At 35.5% G+C, this 25,739-nt stretch overlaps 2 protein-coding genes across 2 annotated transcripts; one reads left to right on the top strand and one right to left on the bottom strand.

Moving 5' to 3' along the window:
• Positions 1 to 5,249: 5,249 nt before the first annotated feature.
• Positions 5,250 to 8,302, top strand: LOC112501428 (cysteine protease RD19A-like). The gene is made up of 4 exons (XM_025105062.1): positions 5,250 to 5,793; positions 5,991 to 6,110; positions 7,164 to 7,410; positions 7,902 to 8,302. Exons 1-4 carry the CDS (start codon positions 5,329 to 5,331, stop codon positions 8,171 to 8,173), a joined length of 1,104 nt encoding a protein of 367 aa, XP_024960830.1. The 5' UTR covers positions 5,250 to 5,328; the 3' UTR covers positions 8,174 to 8,302.
• A 2,333-nt stretch (positions 8,303 to 10,635) lies between these two features.
• LOC112501427 (V-type proton ATPase subunit a2-like) lies at positions 10,636 to 25,302 on the bottom strand. Its single transcript, XM_025105060.1, has 18 exons — positions 25,025 to 25,302; positions 24,017 to 24,061; positions 23,531 to 23,653; positions 23,319 to 23,426; positions 21,155 to 21,265; positions 20,896 to 21,069; positions 19,831 to 19,968; positions 17,968 to 18,075; positions 17,686 to 17,793; positions 17,296 to 17,444; positions 16,494 to 16,647; positions 15,704 to 15,864; positions 15,420 to 15,626; positions 14,358 to 14,541; positions 14,051 to 14,134; positions 13,739 to 13,932; positions 12,912 to 12,971; positions 10,636 to 11,083 (listed from the first exon to the last, which is right to left on the bottom strand). Exons 1-18 carry the CDS (start codon positions 25,175 to 25,177, stop codon positions 10,879 to 10,881), a joined length of 2,466 nt encoding a protein of 821 aa, XP_024960828.1. The 5' UTR covers positions 25,178 to 25,302; the 3' UTR covers positions 10,636 to 10,878.
• Positions 25,303 to 25,739: the final 437 nt, after the last annotated feature.

Below are 25,739 nucleotides of genomic sequence, written 5' to 3'. Positions count from 1 at the left end.
AATTTTCAAATTAAAATAAGATTTAAAAAGAATTACTGATAAAATTTATTTTAATTAAAAATAAAATATATTTCGTTAGAGATTTTCCAAATTAAAAAAATTAGAAAATAATTTGATTAAATTAATGACAGGTTAACAATAAAATTTAACTAAATACATAATTATTTAAAATTTGTTGTTAATTCGTCGATGCAAGTTAACCATCAATTAGATATAAGTAAAAAAAGGCAATTGGTTTTTTTTTCAGTCTTTTTCCATTATTTTACCACGTTAACCAGTGTTATAGATCATAAGGATGTATTGAACAAGTTTTAGAAAATCTAAGGAGTTATTTAACAGGTTTTGGAATGTTCAAAGACTTATTTGTTTTCAAAAATTGTGTAAGGACTTAATTATTCCAAACACTAAAGTTCATTGGGTTGGGTTGGGTTCAAATAATAGTAACCCAATACCTACGGTTTGAAAATTTTACAACTCGATTAGACATCGATTTGCTTCGGGTTAAGTTATTTCCCGTTGGTCGGATTTTTGAGCACCCCTAGTGTGTAGTTTGGCATCACATTGTGCACAAAACTGTACACTCCCAAACCTTTTGTAATATGTGTTCTCATGCTTATTCATAAACATAAATTAGTTGAACCAAGCATTTGGCAACGGGGGTCTCGAGATGTAGACTTAGTTATGATATTTGCTTTGGAAAACGTTTGACCCTGTTTCATACAGATGAGAACAAGATAGCAGGCTTGAAACCTGCAGGCACACATGTAGACATATGTTATTTGGAAAAAGAAAACACTCGATGCACCATTTCAACATATATGTTTTAGTAATAATGAACCATATCAGTTGTTTGATACCATGAATATTTGTGTATCAGGTCATAAGTAACCAAAACAGTGAATGATCTATTACCATGAAGACACTTGCCTCACTATGTGAACATGAATGTTATTAGATGTACATATGTCTAAACAATGAAGACATGTAAACGAATACAAACAGTCATGTATGGAAACGCTATATGGAAAACAAATGAAACCATTGAATCTGATTCCTACAGAGTTCACCATTAAATCTGATTCCAACCCTTTGGGGTTGTTTATGGTTTGTTTTTGAATCCAATCTTGGTTTAGGTTTTGCTTCTCAATCCATCTATAGAACTTCAATTTTCTTTTCGTAAGATCTTTTTAGAATGGGAAAAGTCTAAAAAATCAATGGACTTTTATTGTTTGAAATGATTAAGTTCTTGGATATTTTTTTGGTACAAATAAGTCCTTGGACATACCAAACCTATAAAGTAACTCCTTCGACTTTCTAAAACCTGGTATATACATCCTTATAACCTATAAAACTGGTTAATGTGGTAAAATAATGGAAAAAATCTGAAAAAAGCCAATAGGCTTTCATATTGGAACGATTAAGTCCCTAAACATTTTTTGAACCAATTTTAAATTTAGTTGAGATTCATGTGTTACTTTAGTTGATTAAAATTTTAAATGCAACAATGTTTTTCCTTACTTTTTGGTTCCACATTTATTAATTAATTGCTAGTGATCAAGTTTATAGATTTATAAGAGTTATATTTTTTAGGCTCGTTAAACCATGGGCAAGCCCGACCCGTTTATAGGGCGGGCAATGGCAAGTTGTCAAATTCAAAGAAAAAAAATAGAGCCAATTGACCAAAAGCTATCATCACAAAAGTGTCTCAATCAAGGAATTAGTATAGCGTTCCCAAATAAAAAGGGGATAAATAACAACCTACTAATAGAAACTATTCTAAGTCTAGATTATAGACGAGTGTTTCTATCTTTTCCCAAAAGAATCCTGACTAAGTATATATAAAGCCAATTGATCAAAAGCTATCATCACAAAAGTGTCTCTATCGACATCCCATCTCTTCGCTTAAGATTTCGGAGCACCACCACTATGACGGGGGAGACCCGGTTTTCCATGGTTAATGGAGGAACACAAAAGTAGACCATAATCCCATGTTATAGAGCTCACGTAAAGATCAACGACCAATGAGTTCAACCAACATGTGATTTATAATTCAAGACCTCCCATGATCCTAGTTACATTCTTTCACTAGAAGTTACATCAAGCGGACAATGGCTAGAGTTCAACCAACCTGTGATTTATAGTTCAAAGCCTCCAATAACCCAGTGTCCAATTCTAGTTACAAACGAGGAGATTATCCCCCATTAAATCAACTCGACTCCCATGCCTATGGATCTATTTGCAATAGTCTAAAATTTGTCTCAATTAAAAAGTGACCAGCTATAATCATTCATACGGTTCTCATCATTTAAATGTCCCCGTAAGATCATTTAACACAAGATTTACCAAATAGGACAATCTTAATAACTTCCAGTAAACCATTTCATCACCATTTTCCAAGAGTTCATAATTTCAAGAATAGTCTTGATTCGCTCTTCTTAATCCAAAGATACTCATTTTCATAAAATACTTCCAAATATGCAAATATTAAGAATATTCATAACCACAAGGGTGGTGCATGATTAGTTTGAGTTTGGCTCCAAAGGTCAAAAATACTTGGAGGTCTCAGGTTCAAATCCAAGATCCCCTTGTAGCCTAGAAGCCAAGTATACTGATGAAGAAGAGGTCTAGACTTTGAATCTCCACTTTAGATCCTTGAATCCTTGAGTTATAGATCTTAAATGCTCCTCAAATGGTCCCCAAAGTCGCCCTAGGACTTGCTCTAAATCGTCTTCAATGAAGAGAGAAGTAAAAGAGGGGAAGTGATTGTTCTAACAACAACAAAATGTGCACGACCCTTCCCGGGCGATCCTGCCATGCAATCGTGACAGTTTCACTGTCGTCGAGCACTATAGCCACAAGTGTACCAAGAGCATCCTCTTCCCGGTGACCCTGATTGGCTATTCTGCCCCTTGTCAGTTGTCGCCATCGTTGGGCACTATAACGCCACTTGTACCGAGAGTTTTCTCCAAATCCCTTAAACTATGTTGTAATTTGAGCACTACGACTTCCACTTATTTGAGGGCTAGTTTAAGTCATTTCTAGTCCATTATTACATCATTTTTCTTGCATAAAAAATATATGACACACTTATCTTTCGTTTGGGAAACATAAAACATCATTATAACATGCTATTAAGCGCTAACTTAAATTTTTCTTGATCTAATCATCACCATCATCATAAATATCACTTGTTACTCGGATTGTTTTTTTGTCCTAATGTTGGTTAAAATGGTTCTATATCTTTTACACTCGGCACTGTCGGATCACTAAGGCCGACTTTCGTCCCTGCACGACGAGATTCTCTGTTACTGGGGTTATTGAGTGGTGGTCCCGCAACTCGCCTGTATGAAGCCGAAATCGCTAGTAAACGCCGGTCAGCCATACAACGGTGAATCCATTCCCGAACCTTATGTTGACATCTCTTTAATTTTAATAACTCAAAAACCACACTAACGAGCTCAAAATATGGTTTATATGAATTCAATCCCTCAAATGACAAAAATATTGAAGAAAATGCTTGAAATGTGTGCTCTCAATGGAAATATCGATCATATCTATAAAATGTCCCTTGATTTAACGGAGGTGTTAGTCGTCAAAACAAATTAAATACCACAAATATCAAATCCACAATAAACATACTATAGAGATCCTAATAAAAAAATCAAACCATAAGGACCAAATCCACAACTCATTCTATAATCTATATTATATTATAAAATATTTGACAAAAACTCTTAAAAACAACTTTTTATGCATGAAGTACCGTATATTTATGTATATTACTTAAAATTCAAGATTACAAGTAACTATGCATAAGTACAACTTATTAAAACTTCATGTTTGAATTCGTGTAACTAACTGCGGATAAACATAATCAAATAGATGATAAACATCTCATTTTTAAATATAAAAAATCTAAAATATAATTAGGATATTTATTAAGTTCTAACAAAATAATTAACTATTATCTTTATAAGAATATTATATTACTAAACCAAACATAAATTATTTCGTTATTGAACTTAAATTAAATTATAATTAAAAAATTACACAAAAATGAGAAATTTTAAATAGTTGATTTGATACTAATATCGATATAATTTTGTCAAATTTTTATGATATCTTCAAATTTAKATTTTRTTCAAAAATAAAAACATCATCGCTTTTTCAAAATCACATAAGACTATATTATAACATCGATTGAGATAAAAAATGAAATGAAATATTAAGATCAAGATGTATCTCGCTGCATTATGCGAGTACCCTTCTAGTTAATAATAAAATCTTTAAAATATAAAATTTGTTGGAATTAAATCTAATTTATTTTTAGATTTTTTAATTTAAAAAAGTTATAAAAAAATCCGTTGAAAATGCTTATTATTAATAATTATTTTATGTATTATAAGTAAAAGTGGGATTTTATTTTAAAACTTCTAACATTCAGATATTATTTTCTTTTCAAATATTAACCCCACCTTTTAATAAAAAATTTAGAAAAGTGTTCGTACAATGTAACGAAATATATCTCGATTTTAATATTTTATTTTATTCATATTCTCTGTTGATTTTATTTGGTTTTATGTGATTTTTAGAAAATGATAATATTTATTTTATTGAAATATAAATTTGAAAAAAAAATATAAATATTAATATTAAATTAACTATTGAAAGCATCTCTTTTTTTGTATAATTTCTTTAATTCAATTTTTTATTTTAATTCAATTTAGATTTAATAACAAAGTAATTTAACTTTGTTTAATAATATAATTTTTATAAAGATAATTAAATATTCTGTTAAAACTCAATGATTATCTTAATTATATTTTAAATTTTTATATTTAAAATAAAATATTTATCATGTATTTGATTATGTTTATCTACAGTTAGTTATACGAATTCAAGAAATGGAGCTTTAATAAATTGTTTTTACTCACAATGTACTTGTAATATTGAATTTTAAGTAATATACATCAATAAACAGTATTTTAAATATAACATATAATTTTTAAGAGTTTTTATCAAATACCTTTGATAAAATAAATTTTCTAAGATTTAAAAAACAAACCGTTACTGCAAAAATATATTTTATGAAGTATCCAAACAAACCCCGGATTGCACGTAAACGAGTGCCTTTTTGATTCCTCCTCTATTTATTGGATTCGGGTCGGTCCAATAGTACGGAAATAGAATAGCCGACCCAACAAGCAAACTGCCACGTGTGCTCTCTCCATTGGTTGTTCTCAAAGCAACTCCCTTGCTCTTCACGTCGACGGCGAACCAGCGATACATGAAAATAGAAGAATCCCAAACAAAACAGTCCTGCATTGAATGATGGATCACCGATTCTTTCTCCTCCTTGCGGTTTCTCTGCTCGCCGTTTTCTCTTTGGTCTCCGGTGACGATGACTTCGTTGGCTCCGGAGACGATGTTTTCATCCGGCAAGTCGTCGGTGACGAAGATCCGTTGCTGAAGGCGGTGGAGCACCACTTTGGTGCCTTCAAGAGAAAGTTCGGAAAATTGTATGCGTCACAGGAAGAGCACGATTACAGGTTCTCCGTCTTCAAGACTAACATGCGCCGCGCAAAGCGTCACCAGAAGCTAGATCCGTCGGCGGTCCACGGTGTCACTCAGTTCTCCGACATGACTTCATCGGAGTTCCGAAAGCACCTTGGACTGAGGTCTCGTCTCAGGTTCCCTGCCGATGCTAGCAAGGCCCCGATCCTTCCAACGAACGATCTACCGGATGATTTTGATTGGAGAGATCATGGTGCTGTCACAGATGTGAAGAATCAGGTACATTTTTACTTTGTTGTTTTCGATTAGGGGAAATTGTGAAGTATCAGATACATGTTCGCTTTGTTATTTTCTATTAGGCTATCCTGGAAGAAGAAAAGAAATTAAACAGTCGCCATCAGTATCAATATTTTGTCTCTTATTGGAATTTGCCATGCAAATTTTGACGTCGTTATTGAATGATGAATGTTAATTAGGGTTCGTGTGGTTCATGCTGGTCGTTTAGTACAACTGGGGCACTAGAAGGGGCGAATTTCCTCGCCACAGGGAAGCTTGAAAGCCTTAGCGAGCAGCAACTTGTTGATTGTGACCATGAGGTTTGATTATTTTGACTTTAATAGTTTATTTTTCTTGCTGTTTGGTTCTCCATTTCTACTGCCTACTGGCATGTGTTGGCTGTTTGGTTCTCCATTTCTAGCCCTTGAGAATCCTCTCTATGCAACAATAGCTAACATTTTCTTTGGAGGGGAACTTTTTGTTACTCAAACATACTTCTACCAGTCGATTATGATCGTTACAAATAAACCGTTTATAATTTATATTGTTTTAGAACGAAGTTTATTTGATTTGATATTTGACAAACAAACAAACATTTTTTCAAACAAGCCAGAAGTCATGGATGAACAGTACTTGAATGTGTGTTATCAATGTAGCATGGTAATAAAGACTTCTTGCCCTCAACATAACACTGTATCGTTCTATACCCAGAGTTTGTGTTTGTGGGTTGGATGGGGATATGAAAATTCTGTCTAAATTTTGTGCGGGATCTTTCAAATCTGCACTCCATTTCATTTGGGATTTTTTATCATCATAATCTTGAATCAACTGCAGTTGTTCTCCTCTATAAACTTTATGTTTTTGCCAATAAAATGTTTAAACTTCCTATTATGATAACTTGCAACTTGGGTACCTTCTAGTGGTTGGATTAAGGGCAAGATGGTTATAACATTTTCTCCTCATCTGACATAGAACCTGAATTTCAAAGTATAGCAAAGGGAATCAACTTTTCTTGCTGATTGTCACCTTCATAAGTTAAGAGTCACTATTTTTTAGTTGTTGCTGAATTTAATTGCTTGAGGCTATGAAGAATCCAACAGAATGAGTTCGTAATTAGAGTAGAATCAGTTAACATGAAGAATTTTGTTACTTCACCACATTGTTGTTTGATCATTTACTTGATTTTCTCACTATTACAGAATGTCAAAAATGGCAGTAACCATGATATATTTTGTACCTCAAAATATGGACTTTGGAACTGCACCATCTGCAATTCTTTACTGAAAATTTGGTTTCTTTCCATTGTCTTTGATTATGTATCATTCTTTGGGCCAAATTTATCATTCTTCGATTGAAGTTTGTGTTATCTGCAGTGCGATCCAGAAGAAGAAGGATCATGTGATTCAGGATGTAGGGGAGGTCTGATGAACAGTGCCTTTGAGTACACTCTCAAAGCTGGTGGGCTTATGAGCGAAAAAGATTATCCTTACACGGGCACTGATCGTGGAAGCTGCAAATTTGATAAAAACAAGATTGTAGCATCTGTGAGTAACTTCAGTTTGGTCTCCCTCGACGAAGATCAGATTGCTGCCAATCTCGTGAAACATGGTCCTCTTGCTGGTATGCATCCTTTTCTTCAAAGCTGGTTAAGCTACCTATTTGCCCTTCATCATTGTTAATATACGAGTAATAAAAAAGCCAAACCTTAAGAAGAGAGAAGGTTGCAACATATATTGAGTAAAAATGATTCAAGTCTAGTCGATGTGGAACTTCAACATGCCCCCTTCAATAGAGACGGGCACAAAGTGTTTTGATGGGGCTAGACGAGTACAAATTGCCCCAAAGTTTCGAGTCTCTAGAGTGGTAGACCTTGGTTCTGATACCATGTGAGAATATATGGAACCCTTTCGATTACTCTCAAAAAGAGTTGAGAAGAGAAGAGAGGTTCCAACATATTTAGGAGAAGCAGGAAGTCTAAAGATATAGGATTCTAACGGTTTCTATATTTGACAAATACTCAACATTGCTAGCTTTAAACTATACATTGAGCTTATTTTATTTATGTAAAATCCTTAATTACCATTGTTTCTAATGATGGTTTGCACATGCAGTGGCTATCAATGCAGTTTACATGCAGACATATGTTGGAGGAGTGTCGTGCCCATTCGTATGCTCAAAAAGGTTAGACCACGGCGTACTATTGGTCGGGTATGGTGCGGCTGGGTACGCTCCGGCTAGAATGAAGGAGAAGCCATACTGGATCATCAAAAACTCTTGGGGAAAAAATTGGGGAGAGAAAGGATATTACAAGATCTGCAAGGGTCATAATGTCTGTGGTGTCGATTCTATGGTCTCGACAGTTGCTGCAGTTAACCGACACTAGTAATACTATCGTTAAACAGCCTACTACGAGTACGAGTATATAGGGAGTGCTTAACAAACGACAAGAATACATTAACGGAATTACGAGTTAATTCGTGTTTGAGAAAGCATACGATTGCTTAAATTTCTAATGTTTTAATACTACGATGAGTGTTGATATGAAATAGTATATAACCAGGGTGGTGTCTGATTGGTTTGAGCTTTGCTCCAAAGGTCAAAAATACCACTCAGGTTCAAATCCAAGGAGGAATAAAAATTCCCTTGTGGCTACGGAGGTTCAAATGTGGTGACTCCGGGCTATCTGTAAAGCAGGTGGTTACCCTAGGATTAGTCGGTTCGCATAGCGGGTTGGATATCCAAGTTAATAAAAAAAATAGTATATGATGCCGGTTTAGTTGAGAACTTTTAAGATCAACTTCAACCATAACACCGATAAAAACGTTGAAATGCTGATTAAATTAGAACTGCTTTTATCTTATTTGATTCCAATCACGCACTAAAATACCAAACGAATTTTTTACCATTTGGTCGATAATATCCCACCAAATTCAGTGATTCATTATTTGTTAACAAAAGAATTTGTGCTAAATTGTCTGGTTAGGGGCAAAGCCATTCTTTTTTGTTATACCGTTCAATGAAGGTGTGTTTGGTATCCAGATGTGACGGGACATAACAAAACAGGAAAGAACAGAACGACTGTTCAGCGTGAATTAGATAAGACAAAACAGATAAAATGACTAATTTATCTCTAATAAGTTGTTTTTATAATTTCTATTTTATTTTTTATTATTAATATTTAAGAAATTACAAAAATCAATTAAAATATAGAAACCGTATAAAGACAGTAAAGTGAAAATTTAAAGAGCATAAAATACAATAAATAAAATTTAAATAATGAATAAAATGTGAAGAGATAGACTTATTTGATGTTTTAGAAAAGAATTGGGTTTATTTTGAGATTATATTGGTAAAATATAAATCTATTTTACCTTTTTCCATAGGGTGGAGGTGAAACATGTCTATTACACTTTGTTGTCTGTTCTACATAAAAATCCTGCCAAACATGGAACGATGATCTTTGTTCTGTTCTGTCATATCCAGTGTACCAAACACACTCTTGAAGATGACCTAAGAGCATCTACAACAGATTCTTTAAAACAAATATTTTGGGGATTTTTGCTAGAACATTCCCCAAAACTTTCTCCAAAATAAAGAAAATAGGAAAGAGAGCGAAATTCTCTAAATTTAGAGAACTCTTCAGAAATGATTACCTATAAAAAAGAAATTATTTTTTTATTCTTCCTACAAACAAGGATCCTTCAAATGAAATATATAAATAACAAATAATATTTTATAAAAGACATTAAATATTTTAATAATATAATTTATATTATAATAATGAAGAATATGTTGAAAATAAAATTTTAATTTTTTAATTCTCTATTTTGCAGTATTCAAACATGCTCTAACTACCCCCAAACATTTTGGATCTCTTAACCATATGTACCAAGCAGCAGTTTTTGCTTTCTATAATAGGCTAATAGCTACCTACTTACATTATTAGCCGTGTGCAACTGTGTTTACCAACATCAAAAATTCAGTATATATCAGGTTTACATACATTTTACCCTCGTTAGATCCCACATGTTGGCTATACTAAATTCGTCTGGCTTGATTTGGTCAAAAGGGTAAAAATCATTTGCCCTTGTTATGTTTCGGGTGGGTGGATTGGAGCTAAGGATCAACAAACCAGCAACAATCATGTGATTTTGAGAAGGGAAGAACAAGTCCAACAATGGAAGAAATAGAGCTTAGAGGCCCCAAGTACTTACAGTACAGGACCTCCGTACCAAACACAGGAACCAAAATCTGGAAGAAAAAGCAATCAAAATGATAACCTAAATTCAGACAGACTTGAACTCAGGGACCGTTTACTAAACGCTTACCCGGTAGGTGCTTATCGGGCAATTTTCCTCACTGGACGAACATAACAAGACCCAAGAATCTTACCTGTTAAGAGCGATGATAAGGATAGAGAGTATTACCCGGTAAGTGAGGGTAACGACTCTTAACTGGGTAAACGCTTACCATATATAGTGTTGCACATGATACCATTTTGATGTATTACAATCTTACCTAGAAAATAAATTATAGTGTTGACTCATAACGGTAAGCACTTTCCGGGTAAGCATTTAGGTAAACGGCCCCTCAGTTGGTTCTGGTTTAGAACCGCTCTACATTAAAATCGAGAACCAATTTTTAGAGAAATCTAGAGCCAAAATAAATGTTTCTTGGTTCAATCCCGACCCTAGATGTACCAAACATCAGATACACAACTAGTTCTCTACAGTCCAGTCTACGTATCAAACGGACCGGATGGAGAAAATGAGTAGACCGAAGATAGATCCAAAGCAATGTTTTAGTATTTCTGTTGGCAAGGCCTTGAAATGGGTGAAGTATGAATACCAGAAACAAAAAGAACACCATGCCTCTTTATTGTGTCACTGTAGCAACCAAACATATAAATAAATAAATACCTGCAGTCTCTTAAAAGTCTCTTGTTTCTTATCCTCCACAATATCACTGAAAGAATGGTGGAAATAAATACATAGTTGCCACTTCTTTGGTGCATTTCAGTAGGGGCAAAATGGTAAGATTACATTATGCAAATATGCACACACAACATCTGATCGATCGATGGATCCATCATTCTTCATCGTCACCCAGTGACGCAAAGGTGAAGGGATGGAACTTGTATCCATCTCCCTCGTAGAACTTGTTTTGGAACTCCACCCAGTGAAGTCTTAATGCGTGTAGGAAGGCACTCAGCGTTTCCATCACGAGCAACACACCCACCGTTGCAAAAACAAACACGATGATGCCCACAATAAGGATAAGAATGTTATTGTATCTGAAAAATGGAAATCAACATAAAATAAAGGAACCGTTGCAACTCATAGTGATTGTATACACATTTATGTCAATTGGGGTAGACCTGGTTATAGAAATCCGAATAACCCGAAACCGATTAAACCGAAGGTTAGTCGGTTTGGTTATCTGGTAGTTTGGAAAATGTTGAAACATCAATTAACCAGAACCGAATAAACCAAAAACTGATTTAACAGACCGAAATAACACTCATACATCGAGAGGCTGGTGGCTATGGAACCTAATTTAGACTCTAGACTGGTGCGCTACGTTGCAACACCCACTTACCTAGAAGATGAAGGTTAAGCCGGTGTTAGATGGGAACAAGAATCATTGATAGTGCTTGGTTTAGGCAATGAATGAGAATGGAATCAAGAATAGTGCTTGGGTTAGAGTTTCTCCAAAATGGGAAAAATGAAACAAATGGGGATTTTGGGCCAATATTTTGCTCTAACAGCTTCCCCAAAACTCTCTCCACAATGGAGAAAGTAGGGGGAGAGGAGTTTTCTCTCCAAATATAGAGATCACCTCAAAAATGATTACCAAGTGAAAGCACCAATAGGAAACTTTCAAAATAAATATTTAGAGAGAGAAATAATATTTTAATAGATGAATGAAATATTTTAATATTATAATCAATATTGGATTCTTCAAAATAGGAAATCTGTTGGAGATGAATGTAATTTTTTTGGAGATATTGACTTTTGATTCTCTATTTTGGATAAATTTTGGAGAATCTGTTGGAGATGCTCTTAATATATGGAATCAATCATTAATGTGTATGGGGCAATGAACCATTCCTCCTAAATGGGGGGTAATGAAAACAATGCAATACCAATACCCATTCCCATTTCCCAACATTCTTATTTCATCAAACCTGATATTTTGACAGATTTAGGATGATAGTTTACAAACCGAACAAAACGAACTAGGTCTGAAGAGGGTAAGATGTATGAAGACATGCCTCTACCCTAAAGAGTTTTTCTTCCCTAAAGATCTTCGGCTTGTTAAAAGTGACAAAGAGAAAGTCGGATAAGATAAAGTGAAAATGTGTATTGACAGTTTGTATGTCTCTCATCTTTATGTCTGAATTCCAATTACAAAAGAAATCGAAGTATTATATTCTTTTATGTACTAGCAAAGTTCACAAGTAAATAGTAAAACCCTGGCAACAATTAGACATAGGCAAATTGTTTAACCGTGAATTTGATATCTTCAACAACTATTGTGTGTGTGTGTGTGTGATTATTGATCATAATGCAGATATCTTCCTCGAGTGTCATTCATCATGTGGAATACCATGAACACTATTTCCCAGTGCAGATAGAATAACAAGTTCTATTACTCCCAAATAAATGTCCACAATAAAAAAAAGGCTCCTAGTTCTAGAAATGTGTAAATACTACACTTTTTAATTAACTAAATAACAATTTTACCCTTTAAAATAAAGGAGTAATAAATTTCATCATTTCATAATTAAGGGTAGAATTGAAAAGTAGACTCTTTACTTTTTGAAAGTGGATGCTTAACATGAGGACAGACTAAAATAGAAATATGGACACTTATTTTGGGATGGAGGGAGTACTTGATACCTCCGCAAGTTACCCTTTTCCTCAAACAAGAGTTCCATATTAATTCATCATGGAAATGCTCCATCTAACAAATAATTTATTCTCATTCCTAATATTTAGCCGAATAGCAGCTACCAAAACCTAAGTTCGGATATGTTGTAAATCCTCACAAAGCATACTCTTGAATGGACAATATTCAGTATTAGTTAAATAAAAAGAGCCACAAAGAGAGTTACTTACCCCCAAGCAAGAAGAAGAACCTTCTCATAGAACACGGTCGACAACTCTGAATGTGCCAAGCTGCAAAAGAGGAGATTGTTTTACATTTACCGGTGTTGAGACTATTACATAATAACGGAGGTGTAGATGGTTCAGAATTATCGTTCCCTAAACCAAGTTGCTCATTTATGAGAGCAGTTATAGATAATTTTTGTGGCATAATAATAATAAACATTATAGCTACCGAGAGTTTCCAAATCGATACCAAAAATGGAAGTACTATTTAAATTCAGTATGATGTACACAACTAAAACAGACAATAGGATTAAATAATACACAGCTCTTAAACCCCACCCTAAAGGCTCCTAAACGAGAGCATTGAATAGTAATCTCGAAATTTTCATGATTGATTTGATGTGGTACAAACTTTTTAATCTTAGAAGAACATGAAACTTGGGTAAGTGGACAGTTATATGTATCGATGAGAAAATCACACCTTCAGAAAACACCATAGGTTATTAGTTTCTTAAGGGTGTGATTGGTACGCAGACTGGACAGGACTGGACAAGCAAGAGTGAGTATGTGGATGACAGAATTGCAGAAGGTTTTAGGGTTTGAATTTGACATGGGTAGTTTAGTTATTTACCAGTCCTGTCCACCATCCTGATTTTTGTTCTACTTGCTTTGGTGGGACAAGAAATGCATTTTTGTCACACTCATGTCCCATCCCAATCTAATGTCACCAAACGTGAGACAACAAATTTTTCTGTCCTGTCCCATGTACCAAACGCACCCTAAATTTGATTTTTGTACCAAATGTCTTGGTTCAAGATACAGTAGTAGCATACCTGAGAGCCCATAAACGAAGATACGAAGCTGTATTTGATACCGCCCCAAGTACGAATTCTATTGTGTGGATGAGTTGATGAACAAATATTTCACTGAACTCAAATTCTTCATGATCATGGGAATCATGATTTGCCTCCACTTGCAAAGAGTTATCTTCGCCTTCGAGGGGTGTGTAGGACTGGCCTTCGTGTGTCTAAGGTCATGAAAACAAGGTGCCATAAAGAGAAAGAAGAAGTAAGAAAAAACAAACTTCAAACATGCATAGAAGGACCCAAGAAGAAAGAGAAAGTAAGAAAAAACAAATAGCGTACCCTCTTGTGTTGTGCCTTTAAAATGAAAGGCTTAGGTAGCAGCATCCATGGAACCGCAATCAAGGATAGTAGTAGAAGCACAAGCTGTTAATGGAACAATTTGTATCAGTTGAGCAATACCAATTCGCGATACATGCAATAACATTACTCTCATGCATCCTGGAATGGTACCCTGGTTACTGGTAGAGCCCAGCCTCGAAGGAGGACAAGTCACAAGTGTTCAAACCTCACCAAAGGTTGAGAAGTGTGCATGAATATTTGCTGTATATAAATATTATATACTTCAAAAAAAAACAATTAAACAAACCTGAACTGTCTTCTGGTTTGCAAAAAGTTGGTTTTCACCAAGTTCATCAGTAGGACTAAGGAACATGTATATCATTACATGGTATAAATCAGCTTTTGAACCAGTGCACCACTTCACAATGATGAGGAGGGAAAGGTATCCGAATAATCCATTCAAAAAGATCATCTGAGGGATAAACTGGAACCTGAATATAGAAGAGGCTCTACTATGAGCAAGTATAATACATTATATAATATTGTATATACACACATTCTATACATTTAAAGGCAGGGGACAAAATGACATCAATAAAAAATATTATGTGCAGCACCTGCTATTTGATCTTAAATTGTGCAACTTTAGATCATAAACTGTTATATAGAAGACTATATTTTAAGGCTTTAATCATGGTCAGCAAGCTACAAAACTGGCCTGAAGAGAACAACGTGCGGTGTAAATATGCACCATCAACAAGGATAAGCTTGTCCTTTTTGCTTTCAAAGCAGTACCTGAACATCTAGTTGATAGTTATAGAGCTCCTTGACAACTACTTCCCAAGTACCATAATTTACCAAGCTTTCAGGTTTTTTATTAGGCAAAATAGATTAAAGAACATCACTGTAAATTTTCAATAACATTCTCGAAAAAAAACATCAAGCACATACATATACTGTTATAATCATATCAATTACATCACTTCTATACAATCTTAATTGACTAACATAAATGATTAATTTTGACAAGAGGTCGACGGGAAGAATGATTCAACGAAGATGTTGATCTTCTCAACTGTTATAGATGGTCTATGTTATTAATTTGATTAAAAGCATACAAAGTAATGCAAAGATGATTGTGAGTACAAGTACATGATTGATGGATCATTGTGTTCGAATATGTAATTCAAAGGAGTGTGAAAATAGAGTAACAATGTTATCTATTTTGACCTTATTATTAATATCAAACCCTGTAAATTTAAAAAAATTGTTATTTGGCAACAAAATTAGAACTCTCTTTCTATGTGAAGCTAAGAAAATTTCTTGTATCATGATCTGCATATCATAGAATGCTAGCACTGGAACTAACCAAATATTTACTGCATTCCCAAAGTACACCGCGTTGAAAAAGCTCATTATTATTCCAAGGTTCATTTGTGCTACCCCAATAAGGATTGACATTTTCATCTTCAATGAGTTGAGGAACGGCAATTCACTGCGACTCCCATGCCATGCAGGATCCACACCGAATGGGTATGTATCCCTCCCCTTTATCAAGCCAATAGTGGTAGCTTCACTGCAAAAGAGCGGGAAATATAAGGAGGTGAGGCAAACCAGATAAAACAGACGGGGGGAAAAAGTTCCAACAAATACCTGCAAGCAGCATCACGGCATACATATGCAGAAGGGCTAAATAACTCGAATGGAACAGAGAAGAACTCGTTATAAATCAAACCAGTGTAGATTGAGAAAAGTGACATCAACAGTATCACATAACGACCCCCAAAGGTCATTTCCATAATGTCTCCAAGCTTCTGCATTCACCAAAACGCACAAGTATGTCAGTTTACAGTAATATTATATGAAGAAGGGGAGTAACTAAGCAAGACGAATAACATTCGACAAACAACATACATCAGCCAATAAGAAAGACTAGTGGGGCATTTAGGACAATAACCTTCCGACAGTTCTTTTTAAATGCATGACCTTTCGACAGATTTATGAACGTCTTTGCCTAACTATGGAATGCCTTCCGTTAACACAAGAATGCCTCAAAACCTGTCAGAAGGTTATTCTCCTAAATAAGATCATGCATTTAAAAAGTCAGTGAGAAGATTATTCTCCTAAATAAGCAGAGACTTATCTAGGCACCTGAATGAGAGAATTTGTAGGAGATAAAGCCGTGACCATATACTTTTTGAAGTATCAAAAGATGACATAATCAGTCCACATTCTTGACTGTTTTTAGATGACTGATTTCATTATATAAGGAAATCATGGAATAGTAATGACAGACAGTTTTGCCTAAAAGTCTAACGAAAAACCAGCAGAGCAAAGTGTTATTAACCTTCCTCGTCATAATATGGATGTTTACACCAACACAGGTGAGTAAGATGATTCTGGTACTGTAAAAAATCAGCTCAAGATATCAAGTGCAAGTTACCTGAGTGGAGTATTTCTTCTCCTTGAATATCAAAAATAAAGTTGACAGCAGCAGGATTATACCGTGCCCCCAGTCACCGAACATTACAGCAAACAGAAATGGGAATGTGACGATAGTATATACTCCGGGATTTGCTTCTTGGTACTTGGCAACCCTGCAAACAGCTGATTAAATACTTTCTGGTACGGAAATTAATAAGGAAACAAGTACAATATTCACATAGGTTAGATTGATATAATTAGAGATGTCAATTATGTAGTGAAAAGAGATTCCGCACCAGCAGCAAGGGGGAGTAATTTTTTCTCGAAATACTCAGCCTAAAAAGATTCACTTTATTGAGATGAATAAAAATATTATTTTATTATAAGCTGCTTAAAGAAACAAATTTGGAAGTTCTGCAAAATTGCAACACAGATCTACACTAGTCTCGTCCATGCCCCTCTAAAAGATTCTATGATGATAAATGTAGTTCACCAACTCTAAGTTCAAAATGGCCTGTCCCTAGCCATTGTAAAAGAGGGATGTGACAGGCAAGCCAGCATAAAAACAGCTACACTATGAAAGCTATTTTCCAGGAGGGCTCGTATAACAATAAAGGATAGGCCAAGTGCTCAAGAGAGAAGACTTGAAACATTAGAATGTGCACGAGAAAATAGCTTCAGTGAGCAAGTGGAAGGATGCTATTCATGTTCCAGAGTACATCTCTTTCAAGTCTACGTTGTGGCACAAGAAGTATTGTTCTACACAAGTAATAAAAGTGACACTCATGTTTAATAGGGGCCAAGGTTTGAGTAATTCTCACCCATATGCATCAACGATTGTTTGGAAGGAATCAGTAAATTTGTTTGTCTGGAAAAAGGTCGGAGGTAACTCTTTTGTGTGCAAAACCTGAAATATAGCACCAACTTGTGAATTGGAATCTATTGTTGCCCGCTCCAGTGCATCTTGAATCTGCAAAAACAGGGTAGATAATTTACTTTAGAGAAGAATCTTTACATGCACTGAAATTGTTCAACATAAGGCCAAGATTGATGAAACACTATCCACCAAAAGATAAGCAATTTGAAATCAGAAATCCAACACAGAGAAGAATATTTATCCACATAGTGGTACACCGACTCCTATAAACCATAAAACAGAAGATTGTCTTTCTACTATTTTTATTTATACAGGAAGGAACAGAAGGAAAAACCTTTTCAGTTGCATATATCGGACTCCACCCTTCAGCCACAAGACACTTTCTTGTCACATCGATGCTGAGCATATTTAGAGTGTGATAGATAGATTTCTCTTTTCGCACCTTACATAAGTAATAGAAACGAGGTTAAGTGAAGAAATAAAGAAAATGTAGGTCAAAAAGCTGGCTTAGCAATAATGATCACAAAAGCAGTCAACAGGCTGTTCCACCTGCCTTGTTTTAAAAAAAAGTAGCATTCGCAGACAATTTATTGAAATGGAGCGAGACAACACATACTAGAAGGTTCCACCGTTCATATTGTTCTCCTATCCTTTGTAACAAATTGCCACGGTGCACAAGCCCAAGATCTATCGTCGTCTTTAGCTCAGATATCCTTCCAGATACCTATGAAAAGTAGAAAGTGAAAGTTTGATTGATCAGTATCCTAACCGAAGCCCAAACACATTAGCACCAAACCTAGAGAATCAACCAAATTGTTGTGAGAAAATGGACAGAAATCATAGCAAGTAAACACTCTTGACTTTCACCTAAGGCCTCTGTTTAGGAAATATCTCTAGCACAATAAAAGACTTAATCATTGACCTATCACAAATAAATGTTTATCTGCAACTACTTTCTGCAGAAATATTACACAGCACTTGTCTAGTATAGACTAATTAATAGTTTTATGCAAGACCTGCTGTAATTTCTCCAGTTCTCTGATAAGTGAAGGTTGTAACCATCTCCATAACCACCTTTTAAGGCATCTATTCAGCTTACAATGATGTTTTAAAATTTGAGAACACCAACTTAGATTAATTTTTAAGGTGGATAATGATGCCTTCTGTTGGCATCTAAACCAATCTTACCTATACCTGAGTCCTGTGGGAACAACCTTCATCGTATCAGATACAATTAAAATAAAGTTGCATCTCCATTTCAGATTTTGACATGATGAAATGAATCTCTACTCTTCAATGTGGAGGTCAAGGCTGTGTACATCTCACCCCTCCCAGACACCACCTTCGGGTGGCATTTACCGGGTTTATTTGGTTTGGTTTGATTTCTATACGGTGAAAGGCATAAACAATTGCTGTGCAATGGAAAAGATCAACTTTCCCATAGTCAACAAAATATCGTATGGCATCATGCAACAGCCTCAAATAGCTCTATCAGGGTTATGATAATTCTAGTACCCTAAAGTCCTATATATACATCCGTGGAAACATGAGTTATGAGTATCTAGTATCCTTATGAATTGCCTAATCTTTTACGACTCCTTGATATGAACTATGTTGCTTAGATTTTCAGATCAATAGGAGCTTATGTTTATTTTCCCTAACAAGATGACCAAAGAAGGCAAAATCAGGTTGCCTTCTAGTTCGCAGAGGAGATTTCACAGTCTGCAAGGTTCTACATTCAGTAAGCAGAGAAGACTATTTGCTACATCTGGTCTGCTGAACGCAACTTCCAACTCTGCAAGAAAGGCCTCATTCAATATTCTGTCCAGCATGGTCCAACCACAGGTCCACCTAAACATCCTCATTTATATAACACTCAATTTCCTCAACCAACCAGTGCCCACCAGTTGATCACCAATCAACAATACAAGAATGTACTTTTTGCTTCTTGTACTTTCTTGTCGACCTGTAGAACACATACTTGTGATCCATAAGAAGTCAATCCCACTTAAGATCAAGAGATCAGGGTCAAGGTTGTAGCCCAAAGTTTGACCTATGACGAGATCAAAAACTCTTGCGGAAATACAACTGCTGATGAAATAATACTCTCTCCATCTCAAAATAAATGTCCACAATGAAAAAGGCAACACAGTTTTAGGAATGTCAATTATTAGACTTAATTAACTAAATGACAGTTTTACTTTCTCCGTCTCATAACTAAAGGTAGAACGGGTAAGTAGAAAGTAGACGCTTGTGAAAATGAAAACTTATTTTGAGACAAACTAAAATAGAAATGTGGACACTTATTTTGAGACGGAGGGAGTAATACGATTCTAGGGGTCAAAGCGTCCTTAATCATTTTGATATAAGTAAAGCAACCAGAGTAATAGCGTATTACAGGTACCATTTGAGGTGGGAGCGGTTTAAAGCCCTTTCATACAAGTGATAATAATAACTAACTGAAAAGGTAGTTTCATACCTCAGCTATTATTTGTTCTTGTTTGCTAAGATCTTCTGCGAAAGGGTAACGATTTGCTCCAAAAGCTTCGCATATTTTAAGAACTTTGCTTTTTGCTCTTTCTCCAGAAAAGAAAACCAGAAATACATTCTTCAAAACCTGTACAGTGGTAGCCACATGTTAATGCCTGTACAAAAGAACTTCATCAATAATCTTTATGCAATGAAATCAAAGCATGCTAGCATAATGGTTATTTGAGTGTACCAACCCATAATGAATTGACAAAGTAATCACAAAGTCGACCAATAAAATGTCAAAATTTGGTTAATATTACCAACAGGGTGCATGAGGGTCTTTAGGGAAGAAAGAAGCTAAATCACAATCTAGAGTAGTCACAATTCTTTGAGACCATTGAACACACTAAATGGATCCTTTCTATGGCCAAATCTCAATCCGTTGAAAGCCTTTGATGGCTTTGAAAACATCTATTTTATTTGGGTCTGCATCTCATATTTTTCGAGAAATAATGTCACTTCATGCCCAACATGTATGTGCCTCCACATTAGGTTTGGTATTCTCAAACATAATGGTTTAATCCAAATTCATACTGATGTCCTAGTCAAACTTTGTTGGCATGATTAGAAAATGCATGCTTTCTGCTATGTTCCATTCTCTACAAGTTCCGTTCAAGATACAAGCAAACATGATTATCAGCTAGCACCCAGCCTAAACTACTCATTAGTCCAGTAATACCCACATAAGATCTGAAATATGTATAAACTGAAAAAAAGTAACACCCAACAAGCAACCACCACTGCCAACACTAAAAGAATAATTAAACATGAATCAGCCATTTCTTTTGCTTTTTCAATGAACAAGATTAAAATAACTAAAGATGAAGAATACTGATACAATTATGAGGTATGGACTCAGTTCGAAGTTGCAAGAAGAGAATCTTTTCGTAAACACGAAAAAAGACCAAGCTAGTTCGATTGAGTTTAAAGGTTAGTATTGATCTAAATACAAATGAACCGAATAGGAACAAATCCAGGGGATGGAACTAATATGAAGAAATGCATTAACAACCTTCTCTCCTGAGCTAGGATCAGTAACAGCTTCTTCCACGGTAGCCTGCCTCAAAAAGACATTACCCCTTGTAGCACGGAATAGAATTCTTTCAAAAGCCATTGTTTTTTCTTTAGGCACGAGGCCAGCGAGAAACCCCAATTTAACTTGCTTGCCTTGATCAGTTTTTGACTCCTAAAAATATTCATCAAAAAGAATCATTTAAGTGCAAAAGCTACATCTGATAAGGAAAATATAAGATTAATATCATGGTACGTACTTCATCCATCAGAAGAGGAGTTTCCAAAGATTCTTCAGGAGCCTGATCTAATGCACTTTCACTCTGCTGAGCTACGGCACTGCTATGTGCCACTCTGAAAAACTCTCCAGCCTGGGAAACAATTTGAACATTTATGTATGTAATGCAAGCTATTTACTGTAGCAAATGTAAGAACTACAGGGATAACCAGCCAGTGAAGAAGAAATTACACAAAAGAGACCTTTTAAGAAAAGAACGCTTCCTTTGTTCCAACAGATATGGTATGCAGAACAAAGTTGTATACGCTTCTGTGTTTCCAAGTTTATTACCCAGTAAAGATTGAAAAGTCTAGTAGTAGTGCAAGAAGATTAAATGATGTTAAAGAATAGAGATAAGACACCATGTCTCTGTATCTATAAGGAATACTCTTCTGGAGTATTGGGGTAGTATATTACGGAGAAGCTTAAGATAAAGACCGAGGACTGCATTCAGATGGTTATCAAAGAGTGTGAAGTATATCAACCTTTTAACTTACCATCATTTGCTAAGTGATGGAAGCTACGGAGTATTATATGGGTGAAGTCACTCATGCCATTTCCTTACCCACATTTTTGTTCGTCTATTTAGATTACTGCTCACATTTATGACAGTAAATATATTCCTCTCAAACAGGGGTCATCCACCTGTGACCAGTTTATCGCACTTTTTAAGAGAACACAACCCTAAGTCTGAGGGCTATGAAGCAGCTTCATAGATAAGGGTCCAGTGCATCATTACTATTATCATATTGGGTTTCATACTGATAGCTTTGCTGAAATTCTGTGCTCATTTCCTAGGTGATCATATATCTCCTCCTCCAGCCCCGAAAAGGATAATTCTGATTTATCATCATTCCCTTTTTCTTTTTTCCCTTTTCCAAACATATCTTCATTCACAGTTTCTACATCCAAGCACTAGTTTCCAAACTTTTACCTACTTCCTGTAGGTTAATCGATACATTTGCCAACCGGCAAATTGATGCTGCCCTTTCAGATCTTACTATTTTATACTTTTTAGATGAGCATTGTGAAATTGAGGGAGGGAAAGAGATCAGATTTAAACATATACGCTGATGTGATGTCCTTAATGGCTTTGTAAACCAAACCAAACACACCTGGCATGTCCCACATGGAAGTAGGGTCTAAAGGGTGGGATGTATGCAAATCGGACCTCTACCCCAATAGAGTACAGCGTTGTTGATAATAGTGAAGACCCCCGAGTCCCCGACTTCCAAAAAGTGTTTTCAAAAATAATTTTGGTGAAAAGCCGAGTGCTTTGGAAAGTTTATTAAAAAAAAATTGGAAGAAAATGACAAGGTGGGTCTTGGGACTAAAAAGGTAAATACAAAGAGCTTTTGAATAGCAGAACCAGTCTAGAAAATAGTAAAACAAGTTCCACGAGTATAGAAAGCATAGGAACATAAGGAACAATACTACAAACTAAACATCCCTTGGTCTATCATAAGGCCCTGACAGCTTGTCTATTGGCTCTCCAACCTTCCCCCCAACTCACCTTCTACCTTCCAAACTCCCCTCTTTCCAACCACGATAGCTACAGGTCTTCACATAATCTACTACCCTAGTCCCGCATCTCTAAGAAATCCTATCAGAGGTAATGTCTAAGGACGCCATGTACAACCTCAACTGCTCATCCACATCCTCCTCGATGTGCCCCCCTCCACTGTTATGCTTTCTTCCCTGACATCTGTCTCCTCAGTCTGCCCCTCCTCGATGGGTTTGTATGATTGTATAATGACTTATAGCATGATGTCAAAATATTTTTACAAAATATGATCAAAATGACATTAGTAATAGGTGGAACTTTGAGTAAGTATAGGCCCTTTATCTACCCACAAGTCACCAAAATTCTTTAGCTCTTGAATATTATTTTAATCAGTTTAATATGTATAATTTTCACATCACCACAATATATGTAATTCGACTAGCCCTCTTCCTTATTCACTACAATCAAAAGATTGAAGTATGTGTATAAAACTTACTTATTCAACTTGCTTAAGTCTCCCATGTTTGATCACATTCTTTACTTTGGAAGTTCCCTTTATATATCATATCAATTTATCATTCCACCTTCTCACAATACATGACCAAGTGCCACCTCCCTATGACAGAACAATATCATTATATACCTTTTGCAGAACAAGCTTATATTCTAAGAGCTCATTGTAGCCACGCTGCAACTTTTCACCATTTGCATTTATTTCAATCAGCTCGGCTTCAAGATTTCCAAGATTTACCTATAAAATAGCCATCACAAAACAAGAGTTAATTTCGTAAAAGATGGCGAGGATGAGCCTCATTCAGGATCTTTTCCTGCATTAACATCAAGATTTAAATGTACCTCTAGATCATCCAGATTAATATCAACTTGGGCGTCAGTTTTCCCTGAGGGTGTGAAACCCGCCTTTGACATTTGGTCTTTGAAGAAACGCAACTTCCGCGCCATTTCTCCGCATCTTTTAATCTTCAAAATATAAGCAATTTAAAACATGGTCTAACTAAAAAAACTTGTAACTAAAACACAGATTTGTACACATTATGTGTACCATGCTCACACACAGAATTTGAAGCAGACAATGATATTTTCCCTTAAGGGGATCTCTATAGCACAAAGGGCGTCAATGTACTTGACAAACAGTGAACAAACAGGTCTCTCCATAATTGGCTAAACATAACTTCTTATCTGAACTCCAAGGACTTGATATCGATTTTGATAGTAGGATTGCAACCATTAACTTCCAGAAGACAAACCATTATCTCTGATTTTGAAAGACAGTGCAATGACAAAAGGTTCACTAAAGCTTAAAGAGGTATATAAAATATTCACCTGGCCTGCATATGTTCGCTGGAAAGGGCTTTTTTCCGCATTCAGCTGCAAACACCAATGAAAATAACATTAAGGACCCCTATAAGGAACAAAATTATATAACAATCTAGAAAATCTGTGTAAAAGGGCCAAAAAGGGCACCATTCTCCATCCAGCCAATTGGGAAATTTTAAGAGCCCTGTTAGAAAGGTTTAGTTATCTACCATAAACATCATAATCTTCTGCCATCTTTTTTCGCCTATGGGATTAAGCATTATCTCTTAAAACAAAACTTCCTATCACGTTTATATAACATCTAATCGCTTTTCTTGGTAAATAATTTCTGTCCAGTAGCAAATTTCAATGGCTAACTCATTGACATGTGGGAGTATTCTAATAACAAAAGAAAGTGTGAAGTTAACTGTCATTCAAGAATAACTATACATTTCAGAACTTAAAATTTAGCTCATTGATCTTGTCCGATGAGGGATTCAGTTCAGAGTACATGATCAAAATCATATAAATCTGTGAAAACAGAAAATCATGCCAAGAAAACTGTTTTGCTCAATCAGTCGACAGTAACTTCCAGCTCGAACAATCAAATTTCCTCGAGAACAGTAAAGCAAATTTAAACCACTGTAAAGCCCCAAGTTCAGTAAATCAACAACGTTCAAACTTCAGTTCTATAGCTCTTCGATCTTATCCTATAAGCAATTCAGTTCAGAATGCCTATTTTGAAATACTTAAATTCGTTAAAACGGAAAACTAAGCAAAGAAAATCTAGTTTCCCCCAATCGGTCAACAGTAACTTTTAGCTCGAACTACCAAATTTCCTTTAAAAAAAGGAAATTTAAACCACTGAAAATCCCTAAGATCGGTAAATCAACAACAATCGAACTCCATTTCTAAATTACTGCAATACACAGTCCTATAGCACCAAAAAAACACTACAATTGCAATCATTCCTCATACTGATAACAACTACGCAAAACAACCACCACCGTACAGAGATATAGAAAGAGTACATACATCTTTGAATTGAATGAGACCGATGTCTCCAAGGTAAGAGGCAGTTGAGTGAGCAGACTCGATAGGAATGATGATTTGTACTAAGTGCATCGGTTCTGAACGGAACAGATCCATCGGCGGACAACATCCTCCTCCGCCACCGTGGTCCGCCATCTATCGCCGTTCGATTCCGCCTCTTTGGATACGTCGTCACCCTTTCGGATCGATCGGCGTCTATGTGCCTGTCAGATAGTCTTATCACCACAATATATTCACAGCAGCCACGTTATTTTCGATTCATTTTTTCCTTTTCGATATTCTTGGGAATAAATCCTTTTGGTTCTTTTATCAGGACTCGTTGAGTTTTCAATTTACGGTCCTTTGGTGTCAAAAATCGATGTTCACCTGTCTTCATGTTTGACTCATAACTCTCCTTTTTATTTTTTCTATTTAGGGGGTGTTTGGGATTGCTTATTTAAAACAACTTATGCTTTTTTGTAAAAGTGCTTATTAACTTATGTGGTATCAAACTGGAGTTTTGTAAAAAATGTTTGGATTAGCTTACAGCGGTACCAAACTGCAATAAGCTGATAAGTTGTTTTTTAGTGTTTGGCAAATTTTGCTTATATCTGTAAAATGACCAAAAAGGACAGAGAGAAGATTGATGTTGTTATATGGAGAAGGGAGAAGATTGAGATCGATGTTATCTGGAGGAAAAAAGATAGGTATAAAGGGT

The sequence above is a fragment of the Cynara cardunculus genome, unplaced genomic scaffold (genome assembly GCF_001531365.2).
Source record: "Cynara cardunculus var. scolymus isolate 2C unplaced genomic scaffold, CcrdV1 Un_Scaffold_122, whole genome shotgun sequence".
Classification (NCBI taxonomy): Eukaryota; Viridiplantae; Streptophyta; class Magnoliopsida; order Asterales; family Asteraceae; genus Cynara; species Cynara cardunculus.
Note: the sequence above shows the minus strand (reverse complement) of the source record. Positions and strands in the feature narration are given on the sequence as shown.